This window comes from Lemur catta, chromosome 2 (assembly GCF_020740605.2).
Source record: "Lemur catta isolate mLemCat1 chromosome 2, mLemCat1.pri, whole genome shotgun sequence".
Classification (NCBI taxonomy): Eukaryota; Metazoa; Chordata; class Mammalia; order Primates; family Lemuridae; genus Lemur; species Lemur catta.
The window spans coordinates 71,820,527-71,832,544 of record NC_059129.1 but is presented as its reverse complement, the minus strand read 5'-3'; the positions used below and the strand labels follow the sequence as shown (position 1 = coordinate 71,832,544).

The following is a 12,018-nucleotide window of genomic DNA, read 5'->3' as shown; positions in this document are numbered from 1 at the left end:
CTATGACTTGCCTTTTCATTGTCTAAAGTGTCTCTTGAAAAGCAAAAGTTTTTAATTTTGATGATGTCCATTTTCTCAATTGTGTCCTAAGAAGCCATGCCTAACTCAAGGTCCCAGAGTTATTCTCTTACGTTTTCTTCTAGAAGTTCTATAGCTTTAGCTCTTAAATTTAGCTTTATGATCCATTTCAATTTTTGTGTATAGTGTAAGTAAGGTTTGAGGTACATTCTTTTGTTTTTCTTGTTGAAAAGACTATCTCTCCCCCATTGGCACTTCTGTTAAAATTAACTGACCGCATATGAGAGTCTGTTTCTGTACTATCTATTATGCTACATTGATCTATGTCTGTCCTCACACCAACACCACATTGTCTTGGTAGCTGTAGCTTCATAATAACAGTTAAAATCAGGTTGTGTAAGACAGCCAATTTTTTTTTTTCTTTTTTCAAAACTTACGATTTTGGGGGATCCTTTCCATTTTATTAAAAATTTCAGAATCAGCTTATCAGTAGCTACAAAAAAGCCTCTGGGATTTTGACTGAGATCATGTTGAATCTAGAGAAATTACATCTTAAAATACTGAGTCTTCTAATCCTGCAGTTCCCAACCCCCAGGAAGCAGACTCGTACCAGTCCATAGCCTGTTAGAGACCAGGCAGCAGAGCTCTGCCGCTACCCACCCCCCGTGCCCCTCCAACCCTCCCTCCATGGAAAAATTGTCTTTCATGACACTTAAGAAGGGGGGATCCACAGCAGGAGGTGAGCAGCAGGGGCGAGAGTGAGGCTTCATCTACCTGTATTTACAGCTGCTCACTCTCCATCACTCTGCCTTCTCTACCTAGTCTGTGGAAAAACTGTCTTCCATGAAACTGGTCCCTGGTGCCAAAAAGGCTGGGGACCACCGTTCTAACCCAAGAACATGGGAGATATTTCTATTTCTTTAGGTAGTATATTCATTAATTTATCTCAGCAATCTCTCATAATTTTTGGTATACAGGTCTTGCACATATTTTGTTTAATTTATCCTGAAGTTTTTATATTTTATGCTATTATAAGTGGTAATTATTTCAACTTCCAATTGTTTGTTGATAATATACAGAAATAGTTAATTTTTTCATATTCACTTGATTCCTACAAACCTGATAAACTCACTTACTGGTTCTAGTAGCTTTTTTTATAAATTTCTTACGATTTTCTACATAAATGATCATATTGCAAAAAGATTATTAAATGGCTTTGTATGCACATATTTTTTAAATAAGTCCTGTGAGAATGGTTAAATTGCATTCCCTTCACCACACTGTGTGCCTTACATATATCCAAAGCAGTACCTTCTATAAAAATCTAGGTTCTTGGCTGGGTGCAGTGGCTCAAGCCTGTAATTCTAGCACTCTGGGAAGCCGAGACAGGAGGATCACTCAAGGTCAGGAGTTCAAGACCAGCCTGAGCAAGAGCGAGACCCCGTCTCTACTAAAAATAGAAAGAAATTAGCTGGACAACTAAAATTATAGAAAAAATTATCCGGGCACGGTGGCGCATGCCTGTAGTCCCAGATACTTGGGAAGCTGAGGCAGGAGGATCGCTTGAGCCCAGGAGTTTGAGGTTGCTGTGAGCTAGGCTGACACCACAGCACTCTAGCCCAGGCAACAGAGCGAGACTCTGTCTCCAAAAAAAAAAAGAAATGGCAATTTAAATATTCTTAAAAAATCTAAAAAAAAAAAAAAAAAAAAAATTCTAAGTTCCATATACAATTTTTATCACAAATCCATTTTGGTAGGCAAAATAATGGCCCCCAGAGATGCTCCTGTTCTAACCCCTGGAATCCCTGTGAATAAGGACATTGAGATGGCAGCACTGTTCTGGATTACACAGGTAAGCCCAAAGTAATCACAAGTGTCCTAAAAGTGCCAAAGAAGGAGATGTAATTATGGAAGGTGGGGATTTGAGGGGACCAGAATAGAAGATGACATGATGTTTGCTTTGAAGATGGAGGAAGGAGTCATGAGCCAAGCAAGGAATTCAGGCAGCCTCTAGAAAACTGGAAAAGAAGAGGAAACAGATTCTCCCCTAGAGCCTCCAAAAGGAATACAGGACCACTAACACCTTGCTTTTAGCTCAGTAACACTCATTTTGGACTCTGACCTCCAGAACTGTAAGATAATAAATTTGTATTGTTTTAAGCTACTAAGTTTGTAGAAATTTTTTATAGTAACAGTAGGAAATGACTATATCAATGATGATCATTTCACTTCAATAAACATACTTTTGCTAGTTTTTTGGCATAATGTACCATCATCACCCTACACCAAAAGCAACTTTCAAGAATAGAAATGCATGAACTAAATAACATATATAACTAAACCATTATTTTGTATGAATTTTCCTACACTGGAAGATAGGATTTCCCACAGAATTCCCTTTATTTTCTAAGTTTGGAACTGAGCTGATCACTGGTCCTTGAAACACAGTCTTGACAAAAAGATCAATGGCAGACATCTGAAAGTCTATCATCAATCACTCCACAAGTAATCACTTGGATCTCCTGTGAAATGGAGACTGAAAATTGTTGGGGAGGTAGTGGGACACAGACAATGGAAGATTACTAGAAAGCTTGTAATTCTCTTACCTTTGGACCCTCAAGGTCCTCACATTTATCACTCAAAATATATGTGAACATAAAATTAGCATGTTTCCAATAGCACCTGAAGCTCTGTTTTAAGTGAAATAATTTTAAAAATCATTTCTATATGGTACTGTAACTAAATGCCTCAGAGTTAAACACAGATCTACCTAACATCTTAGGTAGGAAACACTGACATTGATAAACGTACATGGGTTATTGGAAATTTAACAGACCTTTTAGGTCTTTTCTTAAAAATGATGATTAAAAGAGGGTCTTGGCTTTGGCAGTTGACTACAGGAGGTAGTGATCTCTTTGATTTTACTCTAATTACTCCAAGAAAGCATACAGTGAAAAAGTTTCAAACAAAAGGACTCCTCAACCTATGAAGAATATTCCTATGAGTTATAAAATAAAATACGGTTTGAGATAATTAAAGATAAGTCAAGTAAATTTGCTCAGCAAGATCAAAATCATCAGTGAAAAACTTTAAGAAGTATAAAAGTTTGATCGTGATCCAAATTTCAATAAGACCCCAAAAAATAAACCCTCAATAATAGAACTTTTTAATTAGTAATAGTAAATACCGACATAGAAGTTACATGGGGTATGGGATTCTAGAAAGAACACAGACACAACAGAGCTAAAAAAAATCTTTGCATTAAGGATCAAAGAGGACAGGGACAATTGGTCACTAAGCAAGTCAGAGGCAAAGCTTGGACTAAAACCTAGCTTTACCAAGTTAACCTAGGCCAGTGCTCTTTCAATTCTAGCACGTTGTTTCTATGGTTAAAAAAAAGCCCAGGTAGATGAAGAGTACCTGACCTAAGGACATAAGTGCAAAAACAGAAAACAAAGAAGCTATAATAAAATAAATAAGTTAATTATTTAACAAACTAAACACTAAAGCACTTATCTACGTATTCTATCAGTTTCTAAAATAAAGTTTAAAGATAAGGCAAAAACTCCAATTTGTTTAAATTGGTATTTTGAAGTTAAAGTGGTTCTGCTATTAAATGTAAACAAATAAATTAAAATAAAGGTATTTTCCACTTGTGAACACATCTGGCAATAATCTCACTGAGAAAAACCTTAAGTCAGCTGAAGGTGCAGTTTTCCCATCAACATCCTCTTACCTCATAAAATTTCAACAGCAAAAACATGTTTTATCTATCATGCCATCAAAGACATGGTTAATAGCATAGACTCGAGGGCTAGGTCTTCTGGGCTCAAATCCTGACTCTACAATTCTGATTCCCAACCCTATCTCATCTTAGTAAAACCAGAATTGCCCCAGGTTACAAGAGCCTCTAATGTTCACACCTGCTCCTCTGGGTTGTACTCTTCTCACTAGTAGGCTAGGTTCTAGAGTTAGCAGAGATATACTCCAACATGTCATATACAATATACTGGGAGAAAATATATGTTAACAATTATGTTGAGAGATCCCTAACAGCACCCGCAGGTTGAGTAATCTGCTAAGAAGATTCATAAGACTCAACATACAGTTGAACTCACGGTTATGATTTATTATAGCAAAAAGATACCAAGTACAATCAGCAAAGGGAAAAGGCATATGGAGCAAATTCCAGGAGAAATCAGGAGCAAGCATCCAGGTATTCCCTTCCAGTGAGGTTGCACTGAACACACTTAATTCTCCCAGCAGTGAGTTGTGACAACACACATGTGAAATTATGCCAACCAGAGAAGCTCATTAGAGACTTAGTGCTTAAAGTTTTTATTGGGGGGCTGGTCAGGTAGGTACCTCTCCCTGGCACATATGCAAATTCCAGACACTCAGAAGGAAAGCAGGTATTCAGTATAAATCATACTGTTTATACAAAGAGTTTAGGCATAATGAAATGACACTCTTATAACTGAGGAAGGTGGGACCATCCCCAAATCCAAGTTCCCTGATGCCAGCAAGGACTGTTAGGCCTACTTTGTTAAGTCTTTTCTGCACACCAATAGACTAGTAGGTCTATTGGTCCTTTCAAGCATGGACCTTATCAACCTGTTCCCTGCTTTAATCCCTAGCTCTCATAAAAGTGCCTGAAATATTGCAGTCACCCAAAACTTTTGTTTAATGAAAAAATTCCTGGCTCCACCACTTCCTAGCTGTATAACATTGGGAAAGTTACTTAAGCTCTGTTTGTTTGTTTCCTCATTTGTCAAATAGGATAATAACATTGCCTACCTCAAAAGGTTGTTTTGAGGATCAAATTAGTTAATATATGTAAAGTACTCACAGCAACCCTGACAAGAAGAAAATACTACATAATTTATGTGTATATATGTAATGTTATTATTTGCTTTTTTTTTTTTTGAACATTCTCCAGGTCACACTCAACCTATCCCATCTCTAAACTTCTAATGAATCTACCAGTGTAAACACAGATTAGAAGTCAACTGATAATTGTTCCATGTCTATTGAGATCTCTAACCAGCTGTGGCCCATACCCAAAATTTTTTAGCACAAACAACAGTATCTAGCATGGTAATTAATCTTTGTAGTGCCCAGAATATATTGATTTACCAGCAAAACTATGTGTCTGTTAAATCAACTCTTCACAGTGGTCAAAATGTAAGGCAGTCAACCCTTCTGATAATAATTACAACAACATAAATGGAATGGCCTCCAAGTTTCTTTGATCTTCTTCCATTGAGAAATGGAAAGAAAAATGGTCTGATTCTATCCAGTGAAAACACTGGTAGTAATAGTAGCAACAGAAGTAAAAAAAAGGATTGAGTATATATAGCATATAATTACAGTGTCAAATATTTTACTTTGCCTTAAAGAGAGCATGGGTTCAAATACTTTATAGGTAAAAGGATTTTATATATATATGTGTGTGTGTGTATGTATATGTGTGTATATATGTGCGTGTGTGTGTGTGTGTATATATATATATATATATATATATATGTCATACAGCAGGAATTAAGGAGATGTAAGTCTCCTTAACACTCAATTAATGAAAGAATATTTTAATCTAAAAAAAACACAAAGAAGAATTGAAAAGAAAAAAAAGAGTACAACATGCAGCCCACATTTGTAAACCGATGACTCAGAGAGAGACCAATGGTTTCCATCCCAGCTCTGACACCAGGGCTCTGCACACAAGCATCAGGGAAAACCTCAACATCAGCAGAATTACAAGAACAACAGACTTTGACTGAAGCATTTTGAGAGAACTTTTAGATGGGAAAATTTCTTTAGGGGAATTACAGACTTTTGTTCATATGAATTTATCCTATAAGCATCAACATCATCATAAACAACAGTTCCCCAAGGTGAACTTTATTTTTTAGTAAGAACTGCTACACTTTTAAATAGGTTGAAATAACAACTCTAAAATAAATATCAAGCACTTAGTGAAAAATGTGAACTCTTGGATTGGCTCTCACAACCAAATGGCCTCTATACGTTTCTACTTTTTGAAGAGGTTAGAAAGCTAAGACTCCCTTGAAGGCAAGATGTTGGACATAAATTAGGTTCTGCCAAATATCTGCACATGGAAAGCACAAGTGTGGCAGAGGCTATATTCCTACAAAAGAGGCAACTGACAAAAAAATGTCTGATAAACACTGAGGGGTTGCTGCACCACAGTCCTAGTTCCCCCATCAACACAACGATTTCATGGGTAAGAAGCAGCTGTGAAGTGGGGCAGTGGTAGCAGTGGCAGTATGTGTGGCCTTGAAGCCAGAAGTGGCTCCCTGACTTTCCTTCCTCTAGCCCTTCCAATGATTTTTTAAGTACCTGATCCCTTAAACCCTTTGTAGCTAAAAATAGCTACAGTGGCTCTGTTTCCTGCTCTATATCCTCACTGACACTCTGACATTACTTTGATTTTAAGTCCTTTTACTCTCTTCTTTGAACTACTGTTAAACATCTCCTAACTCAGGACTTGCCTGCAATCTCTCACCATCCCAGTTCTTCCTCTGACCTGCCACTACCAAATCTGATCGTGCATAAAGAACGCTTACCCAATAAAGGCTGTATGGAAACCTCTTCTGTTCTTTCATATACCTGTACTTTTGTGTGCACAGCTGTGTCCTTTAATTCCTTCTCCATCTGGTAAAATCCCATACCACCTTCAAAACCTAGCTCAAATGAGACTCTTTCTATGACTCTTTCCCAACAGGGTTACTTCACAGGCCACTCCCTTTCACAGGTGCACTCCCTTTCATGCACCCTGCTGCCTGCCAGGGGCTCTGTGCTCATTCACACACTCTTTCATTCAAAAGATATTTGCTAAGTTACATTTACCTACCACATGTGCTGAGAGATGGGGACACTAACTACCCTAAGCAAGATAAACAAGATCTCTTCTCTCTTGTAGCTATAATCCAACAGGGATATAAAGTACCCAATGATTACCTAAATATGTTTAATTACAATTGTGATAACTGCAATAAAAGATTCAGGGTGCTGCTGTCTTACATGTATAAATGATAGCCTAACCTAATCTGGGAGGATCAAGGAGAATCATTCCCCTTGAAAAGATACTTAAGGAGAAACTGGAAGATACGTAAAAGCTGATTAGGCAAAAAATTGTATGAGAATTCCTAGGCAGAAGGAACAGCATGTGTAAAGGTCTTGAAGCAGCATTCTAGGGAACTGTAAGACCACCAACGGGCAAAAGTCAAGGGGCAAGGGAAACAGCAGTCCAAAATAAGAGAGGGAAGTATTTCTTACAACCACTATTATAACACTTAGCACACTGTTTTAGAAATATTTACTTGCAAAAATACAGCCCTTGCTAAACAAATTTCTATAGGTCTTATAAATTTTTTTAGCCCAATAACTTAACACAGTATCTAACAAACAGTGTATCCTCAAAGATCTGTGTATCCTCAAGATCTGTGGAAATGATTGATCTGGGCAAGGAGCTTATCCTCTCAATACCAGAAAGGCTGAACAAAATGATCTCTAGGGTTCAAATACCTCGTATTTCTGAATATCCCATAAATTACTGGGCAAGACTAATTTTCATGCCAGTTTAAACATGTTCAAAATCAACGCCAGTATTCTCTGTGGAGGAAGGTTTAACTACTGAAAACTAAACTTAAAGTTGGCTAAAGGACCTCAGTCCTCACTGCTCACTAAAGTGCCACCAACTAATAACCAACAAGAGCTGCTTTAAAACTCCCACTGAGTCACAAATGTGGACAGGGGAGAAGAGGAGCGGCTTCATCTCTGTGTTCTTATTCCCCAGATGCTCAACAGATTTGGTAAGAGTAGGACCAAGAGCAGAAAACTGGCACCTATGCCACACTTTTCTCCTGCCTTACTTCATAAATACTCTCAATTCAGGAAACACAAACTGGTGACTCAATAAGAAAATGTCAAAACCCAATTGACATACCTCTGCCAACTACTATAACATAAGGCAACAGAATACAGCAGTCTCAAACCCTAGGCTTTAGTTTTGGTACATGTTCTCCAAGATCAGTGGGAGAAGCACTCTTTGAAGGAAAAAATATCGAGTTAACTAGAAAATAACTTCAAAATACAGTACATGAAAAGCTTGATGCAATTTATTAGTGAAAAAACATCAATCCATATACAGAATGGAACCTCTTAATAAGTGAACTGTAAAGTAAGACTCTTGGCGTGTCTTTTAAAAGTACATTTAATCAGAATTTCACTACCTACATTTATTATCTCATTTGACATATATAATAATAGATCCAAAATCATGTCACAAGCCAAGAATTCTACTATAAGAGGGCTCCATAATGGGTTGCAACTACACCAAAGACTCAAAAACTTTGCAAAAATGTATTTAAATCTATCAATTGCTCAATCATGTCATTTTTCAATTACAACTATGAAATCAGGTCTAATTAAACCAATAAGTGGCCTTACCTGTCACTTTTATTTCCTGAAAGATCAAAATGAAACAATAAAATAATTTATAAGATTATTTTAACATTATTCTAGATTTAGTAGCAATGAGAAAAAAATAATCTTTCTAAATCATGACTGTGGAATTCATGCCCTTCAGGTTGTACCCTTGAACTCTTCATACTATTCTCTCCTACTTCCTTTACTTCTCAAAAACAAATGGACCAACAACAACAAAAAAAAAGACCAAATAAAACCAAAATACAAAAGACATTCATTCAATATATATATATTGACTTCAGCGGCAATACAGTGAGTAAAACAAATGCTTCTATTCTTCGGGTCAAAAGAAGTAAAACTTCTGACCCTAATTTAAGAAGTACGTGATTCTCTTCTCACCCCAAAACAACTAAATGAAAAAAATGTTAATGTGCCTAATAATGGATTTTTTAAAACCTATATTATTTTAGGAAGCATTATTGAAAACCTGATTTTATAAAGTACTTTTTTTGAGAAACAAATCTGAGAAAAAATTATTCTTTAATTATTTCTGTACATAAAGGAAGGTTAATTCTGAACCTACATTTACCAGCATCTCTACTTAATCATGCAGCTTATTACTCAAAATGACAAATCGTGTACAATATAACTTCAGCTCTTTTCTTTTTTTGGCCTTTTAAAGGCCCATTTTTCAGTGTTGTACTAGTGCAGTGATGAGCAAGCAATCGAGTCTCAATACAGTACAGTATTCCCAAATAATCACACACAATGAAGTATCAGGTAAGCAAATATTACTACAAGAACCAGGCACACAATTTTTTTAAACTCATCACCAGAAAGGTTACATAGGATAAATATAAGGTTGACTCAATCAAGTTACTATATTGAAAAGTGCTTCATAAAATGATCTAGTTAAAGTGTCCCCACATGATTCTTCCAGTAATCCAGTACCTGTTATGACAGTGAAGTAACTTGCTAATGCTGTGTGGCTCAGTCTAATCAAATATTGTCAGCCTACTGAAATGTGACTCATTTATATAGTATTGAGAGAGAACAATAAAGCTTCAGGAAAAGTCTAGGTTAAATAATGCAGAAATCTTACACGACATTCCTAAAGACAGATTGCTTTGGAGATCTACCTATTTCTTACCAAATAATAAAATAAACCAATTAAAAACAAGCAAGATCTTTTCTTAACTACATGAGATGCTTGTTTTAAAAAATCTGAAGCATATTTCTCATGAGATTACTTACAAGACATTAAATATAAATCAGATCTCCAAATACAAAATATATCAGCTAAAAATAGTTTCAAAGGCTGAGACAGAAGCCCTCCAACTGAACAAACCAAAATTAGGTCTTTTCCATCTCTGGATCTTTAAAATGCACTTTCAACATTTATGAGGTACACAAACCAGTGTCCACATATTCTCCCAAACTAGCAGCTCAGAGAGAATCTAATTACTAAAATCTTCAGGAACATGAGCCCACTGTCCTCCAAGAAACTCAAGTAATGCAATTCCTCTTCATTCTGGCTAACAGCCACACTAAAAGCCAATACTACTACTACCAATAAAGACCCTTTCCCAATTATTTTATTCAGGAAAACTCCAACCCTCTGCAAAAGACCACCATACTCCTTTTCTGGAAGCACAGGCAAAAGCCCTGTACAAAAGCTGTCAGGTAGACAGGCAGGTAGAGCTCCATCTGGGAGACCAAGCACCGGAGCCCGAGAGGGAGGACGTGGTCACAGCGCAGGGCAGAGGAGGGGACAGAGACCTAAGGGAGCCCCACCCACAGAGGTAGCTACGAGCAGGGCTAGGAAGGCAACTGTTTAGCCCTAAGCGCTGCCCGAGCCGGCGCCCAGTTCCACGCTCCCACCCCCGCTGCTTCCCCAGCCCTGTGGAGGCTCGGGGCTTTGCGACGCGGGCACCGGCTCAGCGCGGCGTCGGAGGAGAGGAGGCTGCGACCACCGACCGGGCCGCGGGCCTGACCCCGCCAGTGCCTCTGGCGGAGCGGAGGGTCGATGCGAGCCCCGCGCCCGCCCGGCCGCCCTCCCGTCAGGGCCCGGGGCGGGCAGGGAAAGGTCACCGGTCGCGGGAGGCCCCGACCATGGGCGGCGACGACGTCCGCGCTACCTTTGGCCTCGCAGTCAGCGCAGTACTTGTTGTCCTCCTCCCGCAGCAGCTTGGATAGGATGAGCTGGTGCTGCTCGTTCAGCTTCTGAGCCTTTTCCCGGCAGGAGCGCGTCGCCATCTCGGCAGCGGGGCGGGGAGCCCGGGGCAGCTACGGCGGCGACGGACGCTGGCACAGTCGGGCGGAGTGAACGCACCTGGCGCCGCCCGGACCACGGGCGGACTCAGCCCAGGAAGAGGCGGCCGCGGCGGCAGCTGGAACAGGAGGAGGGGCGGCGGCGGCGCCGACGTGCCCCGCCTCCTCGCCCGGCCGGCCCTCACGCACCGCCGGAGCCGGCGGAGGGAGGGGGCGGAGGACGGAGCCGAGGCTTCCGGGTGGCGCGGAGGAAGGAACCCGGGCGCCGGGCGCGCTGCGCATGCGCCGAACCTACATTTCCCCCGGTCAGCGAGGTCTGTTAGCAGTAGGGCCATTGCCCAAGGTGATTCCGGAAAGGTGTCTGGCACTACCTAGTGTGGGCTTCCCCCCTGTTGAGATGTGATTGTCCTTGAAAGCCTTAAGTAAAACCCGGACTGTCTTTGAGAAGACCCAGTAATGGGAGATCTTTTACAAAGAGGCTGCTTTCACTTGTATCCTTGCCTTTACTGGTACAACATTGGAGATGCAGACAAAATAAGCGATTGGGTGGATTCATTTATTCATTCGATGTTTATTCACCTGCAGTTCTGAAACAGGCACTATTCTAGAAGCTAGAGACACGCATGGAATAAAATAGGAAAAACAGTATCTTAGGTTTTGGGGGGAAATAATCAGCTAGTGACAGGTATTGAGGGCTAACATTTATTGATTACTCTGTGCCATGAACTATTGGCTCATTTAACCCTAACCACAGCCCTATGATATTGTTATCCTCATTATACAGATGAGGAAAGTGAGGCCTTGAGGAATTACAAAGCTTGCCAAGGTTACAGAGCTACTCAGTGGAGGAATTGAGATTCAAATCCAAAGCAGTCTGGCTCCAGAGTCAGGCAATAACCCCTTCCATAAAGGGGAAAATGCGACCAGAAAGCCAAATACTTGTGGTGTTACTATGACTAGAAGCTGCATAAACAGTGATTCTTAATACAAGAAAAAGAAAATAAGAGAAAGAAGACAATCTTGATTAGAGCCCAGAGCTCCCTAATCCAGGTTCATGGGTTTGAACTCTGGGTGAGACAGTTTGAATGATTTGGCATGTTGGAATCTGTGTCTTACACTTTTTTGTAAGGCCAATTTCTAGCCTTAGGCCCTGCATAAATATGACCATCATGCCTACCTGGCCCTGTTCTTGACACAGGGCTCAAAAATATTTGTGGAATTAGATTTAAATGGATATGGCAATGAAGATGCTCAATAACTAAACAAATTAAAGTTTGT

The 12,018-nt window shown here is 39.6% G+C and overlaps 1 protein-coding gene across 3 annotated transcripts in view; it reads right to left on the bottom strand.

Annotated features, from left to right (window-relative positions):
* The window catches only part of SMAP1 (small ArfGAP 1), a 160,748-nt gene extending 149,786 nt beyond the window's left edge, over window positions 1-10,962 (bottom strand). The window contains exons 1-2 of one of the 3 annotated variants that reach the window (XM_045543819.1): window positions 10,092-10,176; window positions 7,737-7,739 (exon numbers count right to left, since the gene is read on the bottom strand). In XM_045543819.1, the coding sequence (XP_045399775.1) occupies window positions 7,737-7,739; window positions 10,092-10,176 (88 nt within the window). Of the gene's footprint in view, window positions 1-7,736; window positions 7,740-10,091; window positions 10,177-10,607 lie in introns of those variants that run through there. The other 2 variants (XM_045543817.1, XM_045543818.1) reach the window with 2 other exon arrangements.
* Between the last annotated feature and the right edge of the window lie 1,056 nt (window positions 10,963-12,018).